Source organism: Equus przewalskii, chromosome 9 (assembly GCF_037783145.1).
Source record: "Equus przewalskii isolate Varuska chromosome 9, EquPr2, whole genome shotgun sequence".
Lineage (NCBI taxonomy): Eukaryota > Metazoa > Chordata > Mammalia > Perissodactyla > Equidae > Equus > Equus przewalskii.
In genome coordinates this window covers 28,044,267-28,071,024 of record NC_091839.1, presented here as the reverse complement: position 1 = coordinate 28,071,024, position 26,758 = coordinate 28,044,267, and the positions used below count along the sequence as shown (strand labels likewise).

General features: G+C 43.1%; 1 protein-coding gene and 1 long non-coding RNA gene across 9 annotated transcripts in view; one reads left to right on the top strand and one right to left on the bottom strand.

Moving 5' to 3' along the window:
- SLC17A5 (solute carrier family 17 member 5) overlaps window positions 1-23,720 on the top strand; it is a 69,672-nt gene extending 45,952 nt beyond the window's left edge. For 4 of the 8 annotated variants that reach the window (XR_011522501.1, XR_011522502.1, XM_070558948.1 and 1 more), the window contains 2 exons: window positions 18,446-18,536; window positions 22,342-23,720. Coding sequence is in view for 4 of the 8 variants with exons in the window: in XM_070558948.1 (XP_070415049.1) it covers window positions 18,446-18,536; window positions 22,342-22,479 (229 nt within the window). In the remaining 4 variants the exon portion in view is untranslated. Of the gene's footprint in view, window positions 1-17,360; window positions 17,428-18,445; window positions 18,537-22,341 lie in introns of those variants that run through there. The other 4 variants (XM_070558940.1, XM_070558941.1, XR_011522503.1 and 1 more) reach the window with 3 other exon arrangements.
- On the bottom strand, window positions 7,841-19,104 carry LOC139073601 (uncharacterized). Its single transcript, XR_011522506.1, has 2 exons — window positions 18,997-19,104; window positions 7,841-12,830 (listed from the first exon to the last, which is right to left on the bottom strand). It is a non-coding gene; the product is annotated as an uncharacterized lncRNA (long non-coding RNA).
- Window positions 23,721-26,758: the final 3,038 nt, after the last annotated feature.

Here is a 26,758-nt window from a genome sequence, read left to right as displayed (position 1 = left end):
TGTTTATTTGTGAAAGCTTTTATTTCTCTATCATATCTGAAGGACATTTTTTCTGCATAGAGTATTCTTGGCTGAAAGTTTTTGTCTTTTAGTATTTTGAGTCTCTCCTAGCCTGTGGGTTTTCTGCTGAGAAATACACTGAAAGCCTAATAGGGATTCCTTTGTAGGTTATTTTCTTCTGCCTTGCTGCCCTTAATATTGTTTCTTTGTCATTGTCTATTGCCAGTTTTACTGTGATATCCCTTGGTGAAGGTCTTTTGACAGTGATGTAATTAGACATTCTAATAGCTTCATGCATTTGTAAATCTGGATCCTTCCCCAGGTTTGGGAAATTTTCAGCAATTATTTCTTTGCACAACCTCTCTGCTCCTTCTGCCCTCTCTTCTCCCCCTGGAATACGTATAATCTTTATGGTGCCTTTCCTAATTGAGTCAGATATTTTTCAGATAATTCCTTCATTTTTTTTAAGTCTTAGTTCTGTCTCCTCCTCCACCTGTAGAATTTCTATATTTTTATCCTGTAAATCACTAATTCTTTCCTCCATAACATCAGCTCTATTTCTTAAAGATTGTAGATGATTTTTTATTTCATTGTTTTTCATATCCAGAATTTCTGCTCGATACTTTTTTATAAGTTCAATCTCCTTGTTGAAGAGATTCCTGTTATTCCTGAGCTCATTGAACTATCTTTCAGTGTTCTCTTGTAAATCGTTGAGTTTCCTTATGACAGCTGTTTTGATTTATGTCATTTAAGTTGTAAATGTCTGTGCCTTCAGGGTTGGTTTCTGGAGAATCGTCTTTTTCCTTCTGGCCTGAATTGTTGCTGCAGTTTCTCGTGGTGTTTGATGAACTGGTCTTTTGTTGGGGCATCTGTGGCAGTACTAGGTCGCACATTCCACCTGTTGCTGCTAGGTGGGAGCAGGAGCAGTGTTTCGGGTGCAACCTCATCTGCTGGAAGCTGTGGTGGTACTGTGAGTGCTGGACCCTCCAGGGGAGCGTTCAGGTGCTGGTGTGGGCTGTGCTCAGTGGGCAGGGCTTCCTTGCCAGGATGGAGCTCGGGCTGCTCCTCGGGGCTGCAGGGACCCAGTGGGCTCCTCCCCCACTAGGAAAGCGATCAGGAGCAGGCTAAGGACTGCCACCTCTTCTTACAGTCACCCCAGGGGCACATTCCCTCTTTTGGGGCTCAGTAGTACTGTGAGTGCTCACGCAGGCCTGCAGTGCACTTGCTCCAGCATATACCTCTGCTGTGGTTTCTGCTTGGGGTCCTGCCGGCCACTGTGCTTGGTAGGTGGGGCTTCCTCCCTGACACTGAGCTGGGGCCCCTCCTTGGGCCCACACGGGCACAGTGGGCTCCTCCCCACCACCAGGAAAGCAATCACGAGTGGGCTAAGGGCAGCCACCACCTCTTCCTACAGTCAATCCAGTGCATGTTCCCAATTTCAGGGCACTTGCACCAAGCTGGAAAGTGTTCATGCATGTGCACAGGGCTACCGGGGGAGGGGCCGGGAGTGCTCACCTCTCTCTGCCACTTCCCAGAGGGCCAGTCCTTCCACCCTCAGATTTATAGCTGCATGTGTCTCTCAGGCATCCTGTTGTACTGTGTGGGCTTCCTCTGTTGGTCAGTGAATGTCCGTTTAGTTGAGATTCGAAAGGGGGAGAGACAAAGGGAATAGCTCAATCCACCATGTTGCTGACATCACTGTATTCTTAATTTTGGGGGGAATCTCCACACTGCTTTCCATAGTGGCTGCACCAGTTTGCACTCCCACCAGCAGTGCACGAGGGTTGCCTTCTCTCCACATCCTCTCCAACACTTGTTGTTTCCTGTCTTGTTAATTACAGCCATTCTGACTGGAGTGAGGTGATATCTCATTGTAGTTTGGGTTTGCATTGCCCTCATAGTGATGTTGAATGGGTTTCTCATTCTAATCTTAGCTGTCTAAAGCCATTTCACCTTCTCTGAAGATCAGTGCCTTAAGGAAACTTAAGTTTGACTGAAGATTTGTCAATTTTATTTATCTTTTCAAAGAACCAGCTCTTATTTTCATTGATTTTTTCTGTTGTTTTTTTAGTCTCTATTTCATTTATTTCTGCTCTGATTTTTATTATTTCCTTCCGTCTACTCTTTTGCGGCTTTGTTTGATCTTCTTTTTCCAGTACCTTTAGGTGTGCTGTTAAATTATTTATTGAAGACTTTTCTTGTTTCTTGAGGTAGGCCTATATTGCTATAAACTTCCCTCTTAGCACCACTTGTGCTATATCCCATAAATTTTGACATGTCATATTTTCATTTTCATTTGTCTCCAGGAATTTTTTGGTTTCTCCTTTGATTTCTTCGTTGCCTCAGTAGTTGTTCAGTTACATTTTGTTTGATCTCCACATATTTGTGGCTTTTCTGGTTTTATTTGTGTAGTTGATTTCTGTGTTCATACTGTTGTGGTCAGAAAAGATGCTTGGTATTATTTCAGTCTTCTTAAATTTGTTGAAACTCGTTTGGTGGCCTAACGTGATCTTTCTTGGAGAATGTTCCCTGTGCATTTGAAAAGAGTGTGTTTTCTGTGGTTTTTGGACAGAATGTTCTATATCTACTAAGTCCCTCTGGTCTGATGTGTCATTGGAGGCCAGTGTGTCCTCATTGATCTTCTGTTTGGATGATCTATCCATTGGTGTAAGTGGAGTGTTAAAGTCCCTTACTATTATTGTGTTACTATCTATTTCTCCTCTTATGTCTGTTAATAATTGCTTTGTATACTTAGGTGCTCCTGTGTTGGGTGCATAGATATTTACAAGTGTTATGTCCTCTTGTTGGATTGTTCCCGTTATCATTATGTAGTGCCTTTCTTTGTCTCATGTTACAGTTTTTGTTTTAAAGTCTATTTTGTCTAATATAAATATTACTACCCCCCCACTTTCTTTTCTTGCCATTTGTGTGGTGTATCTTTTTCCATCCTTTCACTTTCAGTTTGTGAGTGTCTTTAAGTCTGAAGTGTGTCTCTTGTATGCAGTATATATATGGGTCTTGTTTTTTTATCCAGTTGGCCACCCTGTGTCTTTTGATTGAAGCATTTAGTCCATTGACATTTAAAGTAACTATTGATAAGAATGTACTTATTGCCATGTTGTTACATTTTTTCTGGGTGTTTTAGTGGTTCTTCTCTGTTCCTTTCTTCTCTTGCTCTCTTCCCTTGTGGTTTGATGGCTTTCTTAAGTATTATTTTTGGGTTCCTTTCTGTTAATTTTTTGTGTATTTATTATAGATTTCTGGTTTCTGATTACCATGAGGTTCATGTATAATAACCTACATAAATAGCAATCTATATTGTCAATGATCTCTTATGTTTGACTTTTTGCTAAAAGCTGTACTCTTTTACTCCTCTCCTCCCCCATTTTATGTTTTTGATATCATCTATAACCTCTTTTGTGTGTGTGTATCTGTTACACTCTTATCACGGAAACAGATAATTTTAGTGCTTCTGTCTTTTCACCTTTGTGTTAATTTCATTGGTGGTTGATAGCTTCCTTTACTATATATTCATCTTTACCAGTGATTTTATTGTTTTGTTTTCTTTGTTTGTTTTTTTTTTCCAGTTCATTTTTTTTTTTTTAATGTTATGATAGATTACAACCTTGTGAGATTTCAGTTGTACATTATTGTTAGTCATGTTGTGGGATCACCTCTTCCCCCTTTGTGCCCTCCCCCTACCCCGCCTTTTCCCTGGTAACCACCGATCAGATCTCCTTGTCAATATGTTAACTTCCACCTATGAGTGGAGTCATATAGAGTTCGTCTTTCTCTGACTGGCTTATTTCGCTTAACATAAGACCCTCGAGGTCCATCCACGTTGCTGCGAATGGGCCAATTTTGTCTTTTTTTATGGCTGAGTAGTATTCCATTGTGTATATATACCATATCTTCTTTATCCAGTCATCAGTTTCTGAGCATGTAGGTTGGTTCCACGTCTTGGCTATTGTAAATAATGCTGCGATGAACATAGGGGTGCAACGGACTCTTGGGATTTCTGATTTCAGGTTCTTAGGATAGATACCCAGTAATGGGATAGCTGGGTCATAGGGTATTTCTATTTTTAACTTTTTGAGAAATCTCCATACTGTTTTCCATAGTGGCTGTACCAGTTTGCATTCCCACCAACAGTGTATGAGGGTTCCTTTTTCTCCACAACCTCTCCAACATTTGTCATTCTTGGTTTTGGATGTTTTTGCCAATCTAACGGGTGTAAGGTGATATCTTAGTGTAGTTTTGATTTGCATTTCCCTGATGATTAGCTTCTTTGTTTGTTTTTGGATCATTTTCTTGTTCCTATTTGTGGTCTTTTCTTTTCCACTTAACTAAGTCTCTTTAGCACTTCTTGTAAGGCTGGTTTCCTCGTGATAAACTCCTTTAGTTTTTTGTCTTGAAAATTCTTTATCTCTCTTTCCATTCTGAATGATAACCTTGCCAGGTAAAGTATTATTGGCTATAGGTTTTTTTCCTTTCAGCACTTTAAATATATCATGCCACTCTCCTCTATCCTATAGGGTTGCTGCTGAGAAGTCAGCTGATAGTCATATGGGGTTTCCTTTGTATGTCACTTGCCTTTCTCTTGTGGCTTTTAAGATTCTCTCTTTAGGGCTGGCCTGGTGGCACGGCAGTTGAGTTCACACATTCCACTTCAGTGGCCTGGGGTTTGCCAGTTCGGATCCCAGGTGCAGACCTACACACTGCTTGTCAAGCCATGCTGTGGCAGGTGTGCACATATAAAGTAGAGGAAAATGAGCACAGATGTTAGCTCAGGGCCAGTCTTCCTCAGCAAAAAGAGGAGGATTGGCAGCAGATGTTAGCTCAGGCCTAATCTTCCTCAAAAAATAAATAAATAAGTAAATAATTTTTTAAAAAGATTCTCTCTTTATCTTTAATTCTTGACATTTTAATTGTAATGTATTTTGGTGTGGGCCTCTTTGGTTTATTTTGTTTGGAGCTCTCTGTGCTTCCTGTACCTGCATGTCTGTTTCCTTCCTTAGGTTAGGAAAGTTTTCAGCTGTTATTTCTTTGAATAGATTCTCTGCCCCTTTGTCTCTCTCTTCTCCTTCTGGGACACCTATAATATGGATGTTACTGTGCTTGATGTCCCATATTTCCCTTAGACTGTCCTCATTCAGTGCTTTTTTTTCTATTCAGCTTGGGTGATTGCCTCTAGTCTTTCATCCGGCTCACTGATCCGTTCTTCTGTATCATCTACTTTCTGTCCCTCAAGTGAATTTTTCAATCCATTATTGTATTCTTCAGCTCTGATTGGTTCTTTTTTATATTTTCCATTTCTGGGTTGAAGTTCTCACTATGTTCATCTGTTCTTCTCCCAACATCAGTGAGCATCCTTATGACTATTACTTTGTACTCTTTGTCAGGTAGATTGTTTATCTCTGTTTCGTTTAGTTCTTTTCCTGAGGATTTGTCCTGTTCCCTTATTTGGAACATATTCCTTTGTCTCGTCATTTTGCCTCTTTCTCTGTGCTTATATCTATGTATTAGGTAGGTCAGCTATGGCTCCCAATCTTGGAGAAGTGACCTTATGTAAGAGATGCCTTATGAGGCCCAGCCATGTGCTTCCCTCTTGTCACCAGTTCCAAACGTTCCAGGAGTGTCCCCTGTATGGGCTACATGTGTCCCTCTGTTGTGGCAGGATTTCTCTTGCTGCAGGTGCCCAGGGTGTCTAGACTGTCCCCCTGGCCAGCTGGTTGTAATGCTCAGCTATTAGGGCCTGCTATGGACCCTTCAGTCACTTTTTCAGGCATAGGGAGCCCCAACACAGTTGGCTGCAAGGTCTAATACTACATTTCTGCTGCAGTTTTTCTGTCAAGTGAGTAGGCTCCGAGTGTGGCTGGTTGCGAGGCTCAGGGGCTTACAGTTGCTGTAGGCCTCCAGCATGCAAGGCTGTTGTCAGCTCTCTCAGGATTGCAGCTGATTGGGGCCAGCCCCACGTGTGGGAGCACGCAGTTGTTTCAGGCTTTGGAAGGTGCGGTTGATCTCCTATGTGGCTCTTTGAGAAGCACAAGTCTGCTGCAACTGACAAGCCCCACCACCCTCAGGGCCACACACCCTTCAACGCTGTCCTGCCCCATGCACACGCCCTGACCTACTGAAGTGGACCCCCACTCGCCCCACAGCAAAGGCCCCACACACACCGTCTATGCAGGCCCACAGGTTGCCCAAGGGCTTGCTGTTGGGTGGGACCAGTCCCTAGGGTGGACTGCCTTCCCTGGCTGAGCTGGATTAAATCAGTCTTCTGGTGGCTGGGGCAGACCCCCGTGGCAACAGGCCAGGGCAAGGACTCCAGTGGCATCTGCTAGCATCTATGTGAGCACGCCTGTACTAGGTCACAATAATGACTGCCACCAACGTCTCAGTCCCTGGGGAGGTGTTCTCAGCATTGGGAGGTCTCACCTCGCACCAAGATGCACCCAGAGTCTGTCAAGTGAGTCTCTTTTCACCAAAGAAAAGGACCGTGCACCTTTCTCTCTAGTGATTTTAGGTTGCTTTCAGAAACAGTTGAATTTGTGCGTGAGCCCTTTAAGAGCAGGCTTTTCCTTCTCTTATGTTTGATAGCTTTTCTGGGGGTATTTCCCATTGTTGTTAATAGCCAGCAAAGCCAGGTATTATGACACATTTCTCAGTTGTGCTGAGTCCAAAAGCTGCTTATTCTGGTCTAGCTCTCCTGCTCAGATCCCCTACTCCTCCAGGGAAGGCTTCGTACCTTGGGATTGCTCCTGGCCATGAAGCACTGCAGCTAGACTGTGGCTTTGTTCTCTCCAGCAAGGAATTTCTGCCTTTTCCCCTCGTTACAAGTTAGCTGTGTCACTTCTTGTGGGGTTCTTTTTATCCAGTTTCCAGTTCTCTCTCAGGGTTAGTTGTCCCAAGAGTAATTGTCAGTTTGTTGTGTCTGTAGGAGGAGATGAGTTCAGAGTACATCTATGCCACCATCCTCTCAGCAATCTCATTAAGATATTTTGCCCTCTCAACTTCTCTACTCTGTACCAATCTCAAAACAATTTCAATAGACATACTTTAGTATTCAGCCATAGTCTATGGATATTATGTTATATATTCACTTTTCACATATATATTTACTTTCACATAATTCTTTTGTGGAATTAATTATATTAATAATGACACATGACTGCATATTACTTCACCTCAGTAATTTATGCCTTGCCAATGTAATCACAGTCTTGGGATGGAAAGGCCCCCTAAGATTCAGAATTCCCACAGAAGTTACACTGCAGAAGCCCACAGAGCCTATCGGTCTTCTGTGTGGCTAGGAATCTGGCAGTTGCTCATCTGACAATGATAACTACTTGGCTTAAACAGTAATATTTTTTTTAGTAATTTGACGTTTGTAGGAACAATAATTGCTTGTATACTGACTACCAAAGAGCCACTCATTTTATAGAGAGAGTGGTACCTTCTTGAGTTATTATCTTCATAGTGTTTCATATAGTTAAAATGAATTTAAACTTTCAGAACCAGAAATAGATTTGATTAATTATTAAACTTACTAAAATATTTGAAGTGTTTACATTTTGAAGTTCAACCATTCTTTGTATAGTTTTATATGATTTTTATTTTTAAACTACATGTTTACCTTAATCCTTGTTAAATATAAAACCTTTCATATTTTCAATATGGATGTAGTGGCTGAATTAGATTTTTTAAAGCATAAGGTTCTGATAATCAGAATAATAAAAATTTTACACTGTACATGAGAAGTCTACTGTGATCAAAAAACTCTTCTAATATATCTCTTATCCTATGTAGCAATATAATCATGTTTTCACATCCCAAGATTGGTCATGCATGAAAGTTTTATTATAGTACCTTTCACATCGTGTGCTCAGTAAATATTTGTTGAATGAATGAACCTCTGGTTTTAATCACAAAGACCAAATGTCTAGCACTGGAAGTATTTACAATATACCAGAGACTTTGTCAAGTAGAAATTAGAGGGAAGAATTTTGTGAGCCTTACAAGCTAGGAAGTATTTATTGAGTATACATATTGGTGAGTTAAAAACTGATGGAGTTTAACATAATGAGGAAAGAAAAGAAGCATACTTGAAAGGCAAATTAAATTCAAGAAAACTTTGTTAAATTTAGTGATAATTTGAAAGATCTGATACAGACATAATTGATATAATAAAGATCCCCTTAAAGTTGAAGGAATAAAGGCACAAGAAGCCATTTCTGTGAGCAAGGACAGGAGGAAATGTGAACCAGTCACTGCACAGGGACTTGAGAAATGTATTTGAGATTGCAAAGTGGAAACTAAGCCTGAGTACCCAAAAGAGGATCCAAGGAAATAGCAAATAATTACAGCACTGAAATATGTTCCTTTATGCTCTTGATTAGAAAAGGAATCTAGAAAAGATTGCACATGAACTCAGTTAAATAGATGACATCGTCCAATTATGTAGTCTCTAGAATCATAGAAAGTTGGAACTAGGAAGGATTTAGAGTAATCTCATCCCTCACTACTCAAAGTGTGCTTGGTCCAGAGTCCAGTGGCATCAGCATCGTGTGGGAGCTTGTGAGAGATGCAGAATCTCAGGCGTCACCACAGACTTACTGAACCAGAATTCTCATGTTAAGATCCTCATGTGGTTCTTGTGCATGTTCAAGGCGAGGCCCTGGTCTCTCACTCACACAACAAGCATTTATGGAGTGTCTCCTATACATGTTGCCCTGATATGACACTACAACAAATAAGTCCCAGCTTCTGCTGCAAGGAGATAACCTAGTTTAGGAAAGAAACAATAAAAAAGTAAACAATTGTAATCTATTGCGATAATTCATTCTTTTGGCAAGTACTATCAAATGCCTGCCAAGTGCCAGCAATACAGCCCTGGCCTGCGAAGCTCTTAGTCTAGAGTGGTAGACACAAAAGAATCACACAAATAGAAACCAACTTTTTGAAGAAAAAGTAAGAAAATATAATAAGGAGATATAATGTAGGTCAGGGAGTACGGGAAGGTCTCTCTGAGGAAGTGATATTTCAGCTAAAGCCTGAAGAATGAGTAAGAAGTTAGCCAGGCAAAAAGGGAATAATATTACTGACACAAGAGTTTACACAAGTGGAAAAAGAAATCGGTGTGTGTCAGCCTGCTTGGGCCGCCATAACAAAATCCTGTAGACGGCTGGCTGCAACAAGAGAAATTTATTTTCTCACAATTTGAGAGGTTAGAAGTGCAAGATCAAGCCAGCAAGGTTGGTTTCTGGTGTGAGCTCTCTTCCTGGCTTGCAGAAGGGCCACCTTTTTGCTGTGTGCTCGCGTGGCCTTTCCTCGGTGTGCACACAGGCGTGAGTGTGTGTGTGCATGTGGACAGGGAGAGAGCTCTGGTGTCTCTTACGAGGGCACCAGCCGTCAGATCAGGGCCCCTCCCTTATGACCTCATTTAACTTTTATCACCTTCAGAGACCCTTTCTCCAAATATAGTCACTGAGGGTTAGGGCTTCAACATAGGAATTTAAGGGAACATAAACATTCACCCCATAACAGTGTATTTTAGTGAACTGAGAGTAGGTCATTTGTGGCTGAGATGCAGAGAAGAAAGCCACTGGGGAGTAAGCAGGAGCCCATGGTAAGCATTTTACATTGTATCCAGAGCAAGCAGGAAATGACATTCTCTGTATTTTAAGATCACTCTTGTGTGGACAAGAGTACAAGTAGAAGCAACCAATTAGGAACCTATTGCAGTAACCTAGTTAAGAGGGGATGGAGTATAAAGAAGTAGATAGATTTGAGATGTCTTGTGAATACAGTAGGTGGGAATTGGCAATAGATTAGACCTGAACAGGGAAGAAGATGTCAAGGATGATGATCTCCAGGTATTTGGCACGGGCACCTGAGTGGTGGACTTACCGGAATTGGGATGCCTGAAGGATGAAGAGTCTTGGGGGAAGATAAAAATTTCAGACATGTTAAATTTTAGATATTTGGGGAAACATCTAGAAAACAGCCGTTGTAGGCTGTTTGATGTATGGATCTGGAACTCAGAAAAGCAGTCTGACTGGAAGGGAAAATGAGAGAATAGTAATCCACATAGCAAAATTCTTCAAGATTTCCTGGGGAGAGAAGGTAGAATGACAAGCGGTCTCAGGACTGGATCTTGACAAACATTTAGAGACCAGAAGGAGGGAAAATAACCAGACAAAGAAACTAAAAAGGAGTAACAGAGAGATAGAAGGAAAATCAAGAATGTGGTATCAGGGAAGCCAAGACTATCTAGTCTCCAATTCAAGAATGAGATCTGGATGAGAAATAAAGATTTAGGAGTCATCAACATATAAGTAGTAGAGGAAGCCACAGAATTAGATAAAATTACTCAGCAAACTGTGATGAGAACCTTGGGAATCCATTAGGAGAAAGAAGAGCCTGATGCAGAGATAATTGAGGAGAAGGAGAAGGGAATAAGTAGAGAATTGGGATTCCCCCAAGGGAGAGCTTGATCAGCAGCGTCAGATGCCAGAGAGAAGGCAAGTAGAGTGGAAATGAAAATGTCCCTTGGGTTGGACAACCAGAGGGAGAAGTTTATTAAACATCTTGGTGGAGCAACGAGAAGGAAGCGGGGCTGCATTGGCATAAGGAATGAATGGAAACATGAGGAAATGGAGACAGCAAAAGCAGTGACTTTGAAAGTGTGATCTTTAGCCCATCCACATCAAAGTCATCAGGAGTGCTTGTTAAAAAAAAAAAAGCAGAATCGTTTATGATAGGGCAAGGGAATCTGCATTTTGTTGCTCTGCCAGGTTCTCATGGACATTAAAATTAGAGGACCACTGCCAATAAACAACTATTTCAAAACTATGAAGGAAAGGGAAAAAAGCTGATGATAGACACATATTGATGAAAGATTTTTTTTTTAAGATGAAAGAGACCCAAGCTGTTAATATGCTGAGAAAGGAAGGCCAATAAAAGATGAGAGATTAGGGGCCGGCCCCGTGGCTGAGTGGTTAGGTTTGTGTGCTCGGCTTTGGCGGCCCAGGGTTTCGCTGGTTTGAATCCTGGGCGCGGACATGGCACCACTCATCAAGCCATGCTGAGGCAGCATCCCACATGCCACAACCAGAAGGACCCACAACTAAAACTACACAACTGTGTACTGGGGGTGCTTTTGGGAGAAAAAGGAAAAATAAAATCTTTAAAAAAGATGAGAGATTAAAGCTGAAAGAAAGAATTGAAAATTACTGGTTGGTAGAAGGCAGGAAGGAATGAGATCCGGAGTCCAAGTGGAGGGATTAGCTTTCAACTGAGGAAGGAGAGAGTCAGGTGGGTTCAGCTGAATAAGTTTTCAGGTGAGATGAGTTGTTTAGAATTGCGGTGGTTTAAAAATATGTCCACTCATTCTTGGACGCTCCTCCCTTCGAAAGGCGGCCTGTTTTCCCTCCCCTTGAGCGTGGGCTGGGCCAGCACCTTGTTCCTGATGAACAGAATGTGGCAAAAGTGATTGTGTCTGACAAGGTCATAGTAAGCGTAGCAGCATCCTCCTTGCTCTCCGTCCTTCTCGGGTGATTCACACTGGGGAGCACCAGCTGCCATGTAGTGAGGACACCTACCCCTGTGACAGGGCCCACATGGGGAGGAACTGAGGCCTCTAGCCAGCAGCCACATGAATGAGCTTAGAAGTGGATTCTTCTTGCCCCAGTCAAGTCTTCAGCTGACTGCAGCCCCGGCCAACATCTTGACTGAAACCTCATGAGAGATTCTGAGCCAGAACCACCCAGCTGAGCCACTCCTGTATTCCTGACCCCCAGAACCTGTGAGATAATCAGTCTTTGTTCTCTGAAGCTGCTATGTTTTGAGGTAATTTACTATGCAGCAATATCTAAGAAGAATCTTAACTGTTTGTCTTTGATACCTCTGGCGTGGGAGTCAGGCTCATTGCTGAGCATGGGAAAGAGGATAGGCGGAGTAAGAGACTTGAGAATGGTAAAGGTTCAAGATGATTACTGAGAAAAACCGTCACTAAGAACTCATAGAAGGGATTGTTGGCATCGATGAGGATAAGCTGAAGTGGGAATTAATTTTGTACGCTCACTCTTTACAAAGTTACTTCTTTCAGTGGTGTTCAGTACCCTAAGTGGGAGACTGAAAACATGCTGTTGGATTGATCTAGCATTGAGATTTTAACACGCTTAAGGTTGATGAACAGTCAGAGGGATGTGGGAATTGAGAAATTTGGCACAAAAGAGCTCTAGGCGGTGTTGTCTCCTAGACACTTTAGTTGAAGTGATGGAAATCCTCCTGTCAGCTGCTAAGCAGCCTGACCTACGGATGCACTTTAGTGTGAAGTCCAGAGACAAGAGGCTCCAGGCGAGAGTTGCTGTCCAGCTGTCCACTTATATCACCAAAGACTTGTTTCTTTTCCACTCTCTACTCTGCCTTTCATGATGCTGGTTTTACCCTAAGGCTGGGTCTGCTTGTAAAATCACACAATGAAATGATTGCCAGTAATGACAAGAGTTAGCTGCTTTTGCATTCACATCAATCAAGAAAGAAAAGGATCTTTTCCTCTCCCAATGTGGAAATAAGTCCTGGGCTTCATTCTCGAACCAAACTGAGTCACAGGGGCGCAGCGTTTAAGTGCTCATGTTCCACTTCGGAGCCTCGGGTTCACCAGTTCGGATCCTGGGTGCAGACTTGGCACCGCTTGGTAAGCCATGCTGTGGTAGGCGTCCCACATATAAAGTAGAGGAAGGTGGGCACGGGTGATAGCTCAGGGCCAGTCTTCCTCAGCAAAAAGAGGAGGATTGGCAGCAGATGTTAGCTCAGGGCTAATCTTCCTGAAAAAAATAAAATAAATTTGCTTTAAAAAAAAAACTGTCACATATCCAAGGGAATACCATTTGACTTTATGGGGATCAGCACCCACCCCTCAAGTTAGAGGTGAACGAGCCAGTGCCCCTCAAACCTCATGGAATGGCTGCTGAGGAGGCCGTCAGTCACATCCACTACCACATGTGAAGATAACACAGGAGGTTGTGTTCAACATCTGAACACAAAGGACTATTTTGAAAGGAAGAAACTCCAGCACGGAGGAGTTACGTGACTTCCAGAGTCACAGCTAGTACATGGCAGACCTAAGTCTCAACTCCCGTCTTCCAGCTGCATGGTCCACGTTCACTGAGGCAGCCAGAGTATGTGTCCGTTCTCTGCAATGAGTTCTGTTCCCTGAGTTCTCAAAATAACTACTAGTGCATCTACGATGAGCAGTTTTTAAGATCTTTCAAGTAAGTAGCAAATGTTAAGACAATCATAAAAGTAGCGTGGTCCCTGCTCGCATCTGTGCAAGCTTATGCTGGCTTGGAGGGTGATCCGGCCATGTCCAGAGGCATCTCCTGGACAGTACTAGGCGGGATCCTGCAACTAGGTTTTAAGCATCAGCTGAGTGGTTGAACTCTACATCTTAAAGATCCTGGTGCAGCCCTGACATTGTGTGAGTATTATAAGTAAAAAAGACAGTTATCTAGATAGGATATGAAGCCAAACTTAATGACATAAGTGATGCCAGCAAATGGTTGTAGAAGTTAGGAGAGTGGGTGGTGCCTGTGTGCCTCAGAGGAAGAGTGGTGCCATATAAGGCACCAGGCTTCTGGCTGTGGTCAACGTGTGTCTGTGTGCTGTGAACAGCATACGTAACTTTTAAAATTATACAGCTGTACAAATGTAAGATACGCTAGTCAAAGTCAAAATTATTTGTCTCCCTTATATTTTGATTCAACCTTTCAGATGAGCTCTCAGTTTTTATTTTCCAACTAGCATTTCTTGGTTCAAAGCATCTAGTTGTTTCTAGTTCCCTGTATCTTTGAGTAACTGGGGTTACAGATCTCATGACTGTGTTGTTGCATAGGCACTTTTTGTCTCTGGTAACCAGAGTGCCATGCAGTGGGTGACACTCTGCCGGTCAGAACACAAGCATTCAGGGACCACAGACCTTTAAGCATTCAGCAATGAGGCCTCTGGTGAAAAATTAAGCATGAGAAAATTGATCTTTCCTACAGATTGAATTCAGTGATGACTATGTTTTTAACAAGGCAGAGTTATAGATTATAACTAAATTCTTAAATACCGATTTGGATTCAGACAAATTGGGTAACATTTTACAGTCTTTCTTTCTTCATCTATAGAATGAAGATAATAATCCCTACCTCAGGGGGTTGATTTTACTATTAAAATGGGATAATATGCATAAAATACTTAGATCCGTGCCTGACATAATGTTTCTTAATAAACAGTCAGTGTTCCTATTAACATATAAATGTGTACATGGTATTTTCTAAGCCTTTTCTTCTATAGACTAAAGTGGGGATTTTCTATGGATAATTTTGTTGCCCAGATTCAAGGGTATTAGATAGATTTTTAACTGTTAGTCCCACAGAATTCTAGTACTCCAGTAGCACGGAATCCAGACTGAGTCGGTACAACATGTTTTTCTCTGAGCAGTCATCAATCTTTCCTGGCCCTTCCTGGCCAAGTGCAGTGTGAATGCCTGAGTGAGCTTCTTGGTGCTGACATTCAGAGTTCACAGCACTCATCGGCGGCGTTAACACCTGCCGCTGAAAAGGCTGCCACAGTGCGGTCGGCTCCTCCTCCTGCCAAGGTGTTAATGGTTCAAAAGGAGAGACAGTTCTGCCAAGCTTGGTTAGTTTAAGATACACTCCCTAAAGGGCACAAGCCGGAAAGATCTGTGCTGCTGGCTTTGTTATTGCATCCTGTATGCGTGAGTTTTGAACATAAAAATTTGTGGTGTTTATAGATAACTGAATTAGGTTCTGCAGGATTTTTTATTTAGACCCTGTGTGAGTCCACTCAGGCTGCCATACAAAATACCACAGACTGGGTGGCTTAAAGAACAGAATCTATTTTCTCACAGTTCTGGAGGCTGGAAGTCTGAGATCAGGCTGCCAGCAGGGTCGGGTTCTGCTGAGGCCTCTCCTCCTGGCTGGCACGCAGCCGCCTTCTCCCTGTGTCCTCAGGGGGCCTTTTTTTGGTACATGCTCACAGAGATAGAGCAGTCTCTCTCTTCCTCTTCCTGTAACGCCACCAGTCCTGTTAGGTTAGGACTCTACCCTTATGACTTCATTTAACCTTAATTACCTCCTAAAAGTCGTCTCTCCAAATACAGTCACATTGGGGTTAGGCCTTCAACATAAGAATTTTGGGAGGACACAGTTCAGTCCTTAGCAGGCACTTTTCCACATCCAAAATGGGAAGAGGAATTTCAGATCAGTAGTCCACAGCAAAGGTATTGAGGATCCTACACCCTATTAGAAATAGTATTATCCCACAATAAGACTATATGGACAATAAACATTAAGCTTCTTTAATTTTGACTGAAATTTTATTTTATAATAACACTGATTATTTCATGAAAAATTAAAAGTTCTAATTGAACTTTGTATATGTCTTAGTGACTTTTATGAAAAATAAATTAAGAAATGCCGTTTACTTGGTTAAGTAATTTTTAGCTCCACTACCACCTTTAACTTTTTTTGTGTATGAAGAAGACTGGCCCTGAGCTGACATCTGTTGCCAGTCTTCCTCCTTTTTTTTTCCTCCCCGAAGCCCCAGTACATGGTTGTATATCCTAGTTTAAGTCTCTGGTTCTGGGGATGCCGCCACAGCATGGCTTGATGGTGGTGTGTAGGTCCACGCCCAGGATCCAAACCGGCAAACCCCAGGCTGCCAAAGCAGAATGCAAACTTAATCAGTCGGCCACTGGCTGGCCCCAAGTTTTCTTGCTAAAAATATCAAACCTAAATCTAATGAACCCTTGAGGATCTAGAGTCTAGATACTACCAGTGTACAGGAAATACAGAGGACGAGATTATGTTAAATGATGCCTCATACATGCAATCTACAAAATCCAGAATGTAGGACTATCTACAGGACAAAAATCACAGTTTCTTCAATTAAAAGAGAGAGCAACAAAAAAGGAATGAACTGTTGATACACACAACTTGAAACGATGTTTAGTGACCCTAGTATGAAATCCGAGAGGTTGTGTACTGTATGATTCCATTTATATGAAATTCCTGATCAGGAATCGGCACCCTTTGGAGCCAGTGCCCAAGGGAGGTGCTAGTCTTCATGGGACAGAGCTCCAGCAGTCAGTGTGACCAGAGCCCCAGGAGTCCAGGCCTGGGGCCTAGAATAAATGTGGGCCACGTGCCACTTCTCTCGTCAGCACGTATTGAATGAGCATATATGTTGAACTGGCCGCTGGAAGTAATAAAGGGGAGTAAAAGTGGGTTTGCAGTGAGACTGCAGAGTTAGAATTAGAGAACAGTCTCCTCTTAGAAAATGTGATACAAGCTTGAAGAACAGTAAAGATCCTGAGAAGGCAGAGCTCAGTATGAACTGAACTAGACAGAGAAAACTTCATGGAAGAGGTGCCAAGCAAGAGGTTTGGATGGAAAGGGTGTGGATGTCAGGTAGTATAGTGTGAATAAAGACAAGTGGCAGGAATGAGCAAGCCAGATGTGAGCAGCTGGAATAAAGCTGTCTGGATCTGAAGTGCGTTGTGCAGAAATAGGAAATGAGGTTGGGCACATGGGCCCGGGCCAGGCCACCGCAGCCAGGCAAAAGATTGCACCTTCTTAGTGTGAGCACTAAACCATCCATGGCAGTTTCTGAGTAGGGGTGACCTGACAAAATTAGGATTATTCAAATTAAAGTTTATAACTACTGAGAGGCAGTTCAACGGTGTGTAAAATGTCCTTTAAAATGTTTATACGAGCAGGTTCTGTTTCTTGATTGGATGCTAGGGGCATGGTTGTGTTCACTTGGTGAAAATTCACCAAGCTGTACGGTTACAATTTGTGCACATTTCAATATGTGTGTTACACTCAAAAAAAATTTTTAGTATCCTTGCTGGGATGTAGAGGAGCTCAGCTGGGACCACCAGATATGTTACATGTATCCATCTATGACCCATAAATGATAAGGGAAATAATAATCCATCACTAACTTGCCCAAAGTCACGCAGATGGTTAACGGTGGAGGTAGGTCGGAAATTGTTAGGTCTCCGATTCCCAGTCCAGTCAGACTTCTTTATAGAAAATGATAAGCATTTCCTTCTTCTTAGGATGGTACCTAAGATCTTGGCTAGGGTAGCCTTCCTTCGTCTGCATATATTTCTCAGGTACTGGAGAAATCAACAGATCATTAGCATTTCCCAAATACAGGCGGGAATTCTTGCTTTAAAGATTTGCATCTAAACATAGATAGGAATATCCCACTTCCCTAAGATTTACCCTTAAAATAAATGAGAACTTTTTCTGAGTTTATTAAAAATGCTTTTTGTCATACAGACACACACTCGATGCAGCCCCCCTTGTCTATTTCTCGGCCAGTTTGCAAGGACTTAGCTACAGGCAGGTATGTAGTAAGTGGAACAAAGAAGTTGTGAAATTGTATGTTCAATATAATCTCATTTCTGTGATAACATACTAGAAATATATGGCTGGCCCTGTGGCCGAGTGGTTCAAGTTCCACCCACTCCACTTCAGCAGCCCAAGTTCACAGGTTCGGATCCCAGGCACAGACCTATACCACTTGTCAGCCATGCTGAGGTGGTGACCCACGTACAAAATAGAGGGAGACTGGCACAGATACTAGCTCAGGGCTAATCTTCCTCAAGCAAAAAAAGAGGAAGATTGGCAACAGATGTTAGCTCTGGGCAAATCTTCCTCACCAAAAAAAAAAGAAAAACACAAGGCCAGCCTAGTGGCATAGTGGTTAAGTTTGTGCACTCCTCTTCGGCGGGCCACAGTTTGCAGGTTTAGATCCCTGGCATGGACCTACACACTGCTTGTGAAGCCATGCTGTGGTGGCATCCCACATACAAAATGGAGGAAGATTGGCACAGATGTTAGCTCAGGGCCAATCTTCCTCACCCAAAAAAAAAAAAAAAAGCCTATTTAAAAATGAAAGATATACATATAAACAAAAATAATTAGGATATTTACCAGAATGTTAATAGTATATGGAACAATTATAGGTAATTTTATTTTCTTCTTAATGTTATTTTTTTCAATTTTCAACAATGAAATAAATTTTGTAATCAGGAAATAAATTCTTTATTTTAACTCAAAAGAATTTTAAGACTCATCAGGCTTCCTGTCTAGATCCAGTCGCCTGTGAAAGTCCTATGCCAGCACTTTTCTACATCACTACGAAAGGGATCGTTTCAGTGGCCGAGTTCCCCTAGATAACGTTAGAACACTAATTGACAATTGAAATGCAGGGTTTTCACCAGCTAAATATTCAGTCCTATGTCAAAAAGACGTTTCGTTTAGACATAAAATGTCCCAAGAAGACAGTGGTACAGTTGTCTTTTGAAGGAAGCCGCTTAAATGTGCAGCAAGCTGTGAGCTCTGTGGCACTGTTTCCGCAGGTACGCCGGCATCCTCCTGGGCATCACCAACACCTTCGCCACCATTCCAGGGATGGCTGGGCCTGTCATCGCTAAGAGTCTGACACCTGGCGTAAGTAGATGATTTGCTTGTAAACTGAAAAGGTCTAAACAGTTCACTTGAAGCTGCCCGTCTGTGTCAAAGTTGAGTATTTCTTAATTGGGGTAAAATTCCGGATGTTTATTCCTATGCAATTCCTTATAGCAACAAAAAGCTAAGTGCCTTAATGGATGGGAGAGTCTGTTTTCAAAGAACACTCTTTAGATTTTAGACAGAACCAGAGAACTCAGTTACATGAAGACCTTGTAGCTGAAACCACACAAGTACTTAAAAGTTGTTATATTATACCAGACAAGTACCTTGTGTCTTTGGTTTGAGCGAATAAAAACTGGCAATGTAAAATTATTCCAGAAGTGGATCCACAGAAGAGAGGCATCAGGGAATCTTGTGAGAATGAATAAGGAACAGTTGATACAACAGAGAATCTTAGAGGATCAGAAGGGTGAGAAGACACGGGGATGTCCTCACATACCTGAAGGACTGCCACGTGAAAGATGGGGCTCCTCGGCAGTTCCACAGAGACAGAGAGAAGGGAGTTATGAGGGGACAACAGGAGAGCGCTCGGTTTAAAGCTGTTTCTATATAGAATGGGCTGCCTCATGAGTCAGTGAGCCCTGAAGTAGTCAAACGTGTTCAACCGGCATGGGTTGAGTGCTTATTAATATGCTAGATACTGAGGATTCCAAGGCAAAATGACTATTCTACACTTGAGAAACTCATCATTTAGAGACTCCATGTAATCCAATAAAGTACAATGTGACAAACGCTGCACAAGAAGTGTGTGCAGAGTATGGCCCAGAGGAGAGAACACCGCTTGTGAGAAGGAGCCCTGGACGAGTGAGCCGGGTGTGGGAAGGGCTGCCCTGGCCGGGCACTGAGCCCTGAGAAGCAGGCTGGGCTGGGGACAGGCCAGCCTGAAGCTGGAAGGCGGCACGGGACCAGGTCAGTCAGCAAAGGCTCGGCAGTCTCAAAGGCTGCCTAGTTATATAAGAAATCAAAGTAGGCCACAACTAGAAGGACCCACAACTAAAATATGCAACTATGTACTGGGGGGATTTGGGGAGAAAAAGAAGAAAAAAAAAAAAAGAAATCAAAGTAAATCACCTTAGAGTCCCGTCTCCAGTTTTCTACTGTTTAAAAAAATCTCGGGGTGGCCCCGTGGCCTAGTGGTTAGGTACAGCATGCTGCTTCAGCAGTCCAGGTTTGTGGGTTTGGATCCTGGGTGTGGACCTACACCACTTGTCAAGCCATGTTGTAGCAGCAACCCACTACAAAACAGAGGAGGATTGGCACAGATGTTAGCCCAGGGCTAGTCTTCCTCACCAAAAAAAAGAAGAAGAAGAAGATTGGCAGCAGATGTGAGCTCAGGTCTAATCTTCCTCACCAAAAAAAAACAAAACTCAAGGACTGGTGAAATATATTCTTTAAAAGGCTGACTTAAACCTCTAAAAGAGACTTAATTTTCTCTTTGTTTTGTTTCTGTGATCAAATGAACACTATCTAATCCTTAGAATTTCAGGATATGCTTACAAAGTTTCTTATTTACTGAATATACTGACTTCAGACATGGATGTGTTCACCACAGATGGTGTTCCTGTTTCTTCTCCGCCATTTCTAATTGCTTCCTTAAATGAATCAGTGCCTCCTCATTACTATTTTCTCTCATTTAATAGGAAGGGATGTTGGGAAAGTTTTTTTCTAAACCTATGCCTCAAATATGGACACATCAGAAATGTTTAACCTCGGGGACGGCCCCGTGGTTAAGTTCCCGCGCTCCGCTTCGGTGGCCCAAGGTTTCACCAGTTTGGATCCTGGGCGCGGACATGGCATCGCTCATCAGGCCATGCTGATGTGGTGTCCCACGTAGCACAACCAGAGGGACCCACAACTAAAAATACACAACTATCTACTGGGGGGCTTTGGGGAGAAGAAGAAGAAAAAGAAAAGAAATATTTAGCCTTATCTTCATGGAGCACTGTGGCAATGCAAGAACCAAAGACAGCACATCACTATGTATTAATTTTACTTATTATTCATAATCCTAGCACTTCTGCTAGGGAAATACGGATTCCTAAATTAACGTCTTGAGTGTTTGTAAAGTGGGAACTGAACTGGATTTGGCATATGTTATCATAGCATTTGTTTAATGTTAGTAAAAGGATCTTATTTTTAAGAAGGAGAAACACATTCGCCTTTATAATTGTAATTTCTTACAATTAGAATTACTGCAGTACCTCAAAAACTTTGTGGAATGAGTCAGAGTATAAATAAATAATGAAATAATTAAAAGTCAAAGTGCGGGGCTGGCCCCATGGGATAGTGGTTAAGTTTGGCGCACTCCACTTCAGCAGCAGCTTGGGATCCCAGGGTGGACCTACACACTACCCAAGCAAAAACAGGAAGACTGGCAACAGGTGTTAGCTCAGGGCCAATCTTCCTCAGAAAAGAAAAAAAATCAAAGTGTGTCTGAGAGTCTATTTTATTACAAAACAGCATTCTCTAAAAACTGGTAGAATTTTCGTTAAAAAACAAACTAGGAGTTATGCAAGATTTCTGGTACAATTGATTGATTTTAAGTCCCTTGCTGCCTCCAAATAACATTGAGGTGTTTTATATCCTGTAGGGCACACAGAGCAGCTTTGTCTTAGGGGTTATGAGAAGCTGTCTTAAACATTCCTTTCTGGTCCGTGAAGTAATCATTGCCTGACTCCTCCTCTAGAACAGTGACACATTCTTAGTGTATCTAAACAGTTCCTAAAATTTAAGATGATTTGTAAGATTTTCTTTTTCATCACGATACGTCCATCTCAGATAAGTGTAACAACAACCACAGAGCTCTCCTTTCTTCCTGAGTGAGCGGCCTCATTCTAGCTTCCTAGAGCCTTTCCTTATCCTTCCTCATTGCCAATTCTACTGCTTGTTTTTTCTTTTTCAAATGCTGCAAATGTAGCCCTCTGATTAGATTGAAATTGTAAAAATCTGAAAAATGGTTGTTAAAATTAGTCCTGTGACCCAGAAATTAGATGACTGCTTAATATTTTTACACCACTGGATTATACACTGAACGGCTGTGTTTTGTTCATCTCTTATTGACAAATCCCACATGTGTCCTGTGTTGTGTGCCATTCAAGAGTCCTGTGGAATCTTTCAGGCTGGGCCTCAGGCTTGAACTTCAAAGTCCATGCTTCCTTACTTATCTACCTGACTCCTCCCACCCAAGGACTTGGGAGATGATGTGTGAGCATAATACTCTCCTGCTAACACGTGATTCCAGGACATGCCATGTGTTTTATTTTTAGTAAACTTTTTATTGAAGTATAATGTGTATTTTAAAAATGCACAAATCCTAAGTATACCACTGGATGAATTTTCACAAAGTTAATACATCCATGTACCCAATCAAGAAACAGAACAGTGCCTTCCTTGCAAAGCCCCCAGGTGTCCCTCCCCAGCACTCCTCGTTCACCAAGAGGAGCCACAGTCCTGGCTTCTAACAGGATCAATTCGTTTGTCTAATTTTCAGCTTTATATCAGTGGAATCATTCCGCATGTACTCTTTTGTGTCTGGCTTCTTTTGCTTACCCTTTTGTTTGTGAGATGTATTTGTGTTGTTGTGGCTCATTCATTCTCATTGCTGTATAGTATTCCATTGAGCAAATACACGACAGTCTCACTGTTGATGGGCATTTGTGTTGTTTTCACCTTGAGGCTTTTATGAATAATGCTGCTGTTGTGACATTCTTGTGACACAGTCTTTTTTATAAAGTGGACTATAAACAAACATTTTTTTCCTTTGCGGTTTTTTCTTTCTCTATAGAACACTATTGCAGAATGGCAAACTGTTTTCTGTATCGCTGCTGCTATCAATGTATTTGGTGCCATTTTCTTCACACTGTTCGCCAAAGGTGAAGTACAGAACTGGGCTCTCAGCGATTACCATGGACACAGAAACTGAAGGAACCAATAAACAGTCCTCTCTATTGATGTATTTTTGTTTATCATGTAACCTAAAAGTGCCTTCAATATTTTAATGTGTGAGCATTCTGTGTACAAGAAAAAATTGTACTTGTATTAAATTTTTAAGGCTTGTAATCATGAAATGTCACTAGTTACCAGATTAGTAAAAATGGCTATTTTTAATTATTAATGACATGTATGCTGGGACTTACACTTTAGGGTCACATACCTGGCTGCAAGTCAGGCAATATGAAGTAGGGGAGTTCTGTTTATTTTTAAGGGCCATACTTAAAGGAATGAGCTGAAATAGATCTCTCTCTGTACCTTTGCTTAATTAAAGTAGATAATAATTCTCAGGTCTCGGTAAACACCTGTTTTTGTTCACTTTCCTCATAAAAATTATTTGTCAGCAGCAATCCCTGACACTCAGGTCTCAAACTTTAGCATCTCCACGGAGCTGCTGGCCACTGCGTAATGTGGCCTGGCAACTGCACTGAGGGCAGCGTGCCCGGGCAGCTGCCAGGCATTCCGGCCCTGGCCTCGGGGACAGCGCCAGTGTTGATCAGAGGCCGCATCCGAGAGCAAGGTCAGCACCCGGACTTTGGACGGCGTTCTTCCCCTGGGGCCGTTCACGTGTGCTAAAGCAGGGCGGGCAGGAGCAGCGGGCTCCACGCCGTGAGGGCTGCCCCATCCGGCTCCCTGGAACAGAGATTGGCAGGTAGCCTGCAAAAAAAGAGTGTGATGCCCACTTAGCCACAAATAACATCCTCCTTGATTAAAACTACCTTCACATGGATCAGAGTGTAAATTTCCAAGTCCTGTGTTCTGTGAGCTACACCAGACTAAGTAAATTGAAGAAGAACTCTTAGGTGTTTTTCCGCCTGCGTCTGAGCTCCTGGTTGCAGTTCAAGGTTCAAGTGGCTGTTAGTCGGCCACGTCACCTGCACCCAGTGATGTGATCTCTTTACCGCTGGTTCCCGAAATCATATTTTTCCAGGTTTTTCCTGGAGCATCTTAAGTGGTTTTCAAGCACACTTTGAAGGCATTTATGTGATTTAGAACTTGGTTTATGTTTTGTTGTGTTTGTTCAACACTACCTGTACCATTTTAACTAAAACTATTTAATGTAATATGACATGAATACGTTTCTGTAAAATTATTTTTTAATTTGTAAATAGCTTTAAGTTGGTATGATGATATTTCTTTTACAAATCATCAAAATAAACCTTTCTGGATGGATATTTGGCTCTGACAGTTCTGTGGTATTTTCCAGCGTCCACAGTGGCAATTTTACATCATCCTGCCATCCTCCTCAAGCCACCCATCTCCCCTACACGCATCTCTGCCAGCACCAGGCTGAGGGCACTTGGGCCGTCTGAGCGGTGCAGCATCAGAAATCTCTCTTGCCCTCAGGCTGCCCCCTTCCTAGCCCTGAGCAGGTCCACTCCTCTTGCTGAAGCAACGTCGCCAGCCCCATCCTCTCCCACTGCCTCTACGACCTCACTCCAGTGACTCCTCCAGTAATTTGCTTCTTCAACCTCTACCTCTCTTCTCGTTCTTTTCCTTCTGTCGCAAAGACACACGAGTCTTCTCTAGCTTTTAGAAAACAAAAATACAAAACTCTCCTGGGAACGTAAAAACACTTATGTATATACAGAATATCTCTGGAATGATGCTCAGGAAACTGGGCACAGGGTTACCTCTGGAGAAGAACAGGCAGCCAGGGTAGGAAGGAGAGTGATTTTTCACTTCACCACATGTGGCAGTATAACCCATTCAAATAAAAACGTTTACAAACAAAAGCAAAGCGAAACAGCTGTCACTCAAGCTGCCACGTGTTCACCACCAGGTTTCCAGCTGCCCGCAGGGCATCCCCAGCCGCTGTCTTCTTTGCACTAAGACTTGTTTAAATCTGGCCTCACTCCTCCACTCTCATCCCCAATAAAGCCAGCTGTCTCTGCCACTTTCTGTCTTCCTGTTAAAAGTTCCTTTCCCCAGTCACTCAGGCAGACACCTGAAGTCATTTTTCATTCTTCCTCCTCCCTAGTCTCCCACCCCACCCCAAACCCTGTGTGTAAGGAACTACCTGTCTTTGCCATTCCACTTTTCCAGGTCTCTGGAATTTTTTTTAATTCCTCTGCCATCTAAATAAAATTTTGTGGCTTTTGTTTCCACCTGGAATAGAAAAGTTAAGTGGTCTCAGTGCCTTAGTCTGGTCCTCTTCTGTCCGACTTCCTACCCGTGCTGGCTTGTCAGTTCCAATACACCCCATCTCCCTGATCAGGATGCTCCCTCAGGCGAGCCCCCTGCTTTCCCTTTGCCTACCCAATGAAACTTACCTGCAGCCTGCACTCCTTTGCTCCCAATCTCCCCATCTCCCGCCACACCTTGTTGCCTCTGCATCAAGCTGCTCAACCCTTCCCCACCAGCTCTTCATTTTCCCTGCCCCCTTCCTTTACTCATGTCATTCCTTGGGCCTGAAAGGTCGCTCTTCATCCTCCTCCTTCATGACCCTTCCACCTCCTTCATGACCCTTGATTTCTTGCACTCTCCATGATCTAAATGTGGTCTCCTCCTTTGACCCACTAAAACACCACGTTATTTATTTTGAGTGTTTATCTTAAACTCAAGGGCTCAAGCTCAGTTATGAGGAAGAAATCATTCATTCAACAAATGTGAACATCTACTCTTTGCTAGGTAATAAGGGTACAGAGATGCCTTCGACAGTCCTTCCCCTCCCGAGGGCTCCCTGGAGCTCAGTCAGGCTCTTCGATTCCCTTCTCCCCATGACCTTCTCTTAAGAACACGTGTGAACACGTGTGTGTCTGTCTCCCTGTTAGAGGCACCACGAGGGTCCTGCCCACCTCAGAGCAGCATGTGTTTGTCTTAATGTTTTAGTTGCTTAATAAATATTTAGTAAATATCCCTTTGGTTAAATGGACTATAAATTGAATTTTTTGTCTCATATTTTTTCAATGTTTTTTTCTTCTCAAAAGAATGTGCGGATATCTTTCAATGAAGAAATGATACGCTAAACTCAAAAGAAGTAGCAGTTATCGGTAAGCGGTTTTGAAAGTATTTGAGAATAGCTTACTTCTTTATGGGCAAAATAATTCTCCTGCCAGTTATGCCACAAATACTTATTGAGCATTGACTCTGAGCCGGGCTTCATTCCCGTGCCCAGGATACAGCAGTGAAAAAAAGCAAACCGCTTTTCTCATGCAGCTCACATTCTGAGTTATCAAACCTTCTGCTTCAGAGGCGCCAGCCTTTGAAACCTTCCATGTGAAACGTCGTTATCCACCCAACAAGCAAACCCAGTGGGAATGAGCGTGCTGGCTGACCCTGAGAGTCAGGGTCAGGGAGGAAGAGGAGCCCAGCGCCGCGGTCAGCAGCCCGTGAGCCGTCGTGGTGCCCTTACTTCCGCCTTTGTTTCATTTTCAAGAAATCAGAACGACAGGTTTGAACTTAGACTCTGTTGTAAAGTAAATAATCTAATCTGTCTGCGCGCAGCTTATCACTGTTCAGAATAAAATTCCTGCAGTAGGAAAATACCGATAGAGAATGTACGTGTGACGGCAGAAGGGGCACTTGGCCATGGCCTGGTTGCTCAGGAAAAGCACGTCGCTGCCTCCGAGGAACAGATGGGGGGCAAAGGTCCGATTTCGGCTGAAGAATACATGATTTTTCTCACAGGAACGTAAACTAAGATGGACCACAAAGCCTTTTCAGATGCCTCAGCCAATAGAGCAACCCTAGCAGAAAAGCCCATCCCAAAGCCCGTGCTGCGCGCGGGGTCACAGAAACCGCCTCGGCGCGCCGCCGTGCAAAGCGGCGAGGACGGGCACGGCCGAGGAGGACGGCGACGCGAGCAGCGTTCCGCGCCTTGGTCCCGTGGTCGATGGCGAAGCACACCGGGGACGTTCCGAGCACCTGCTTCCTCTCACTGCATCTTGCGTTTGGGAGGGGGGGGCTCAGAGGCGCCGCGTCCCCGCACACGCCGGCCGCCCCAGCCCCGCGGGCTCCTTTCGGCAGGAAGCGCGTCCCCCGGCGCGGCCAGCAGAGGGCGTCCCGCCGAGCGCCGGCCGCGCAGAGCCGGCCCCGCGGGGGGAGCTCCCGCGCCGGGCGGCCCGCAACCCCCGCGCCCCACGCAGCTGTGGGTGAGATTGACAGCGACCTGATAGGATTTATTCTGCTGTTTTTAATGCTCAAGAAGTGTTTCGTGTGAAGTATTGGGATGCTATTAGAGAAAATTTAAGTGTGTATATTGTATAAAT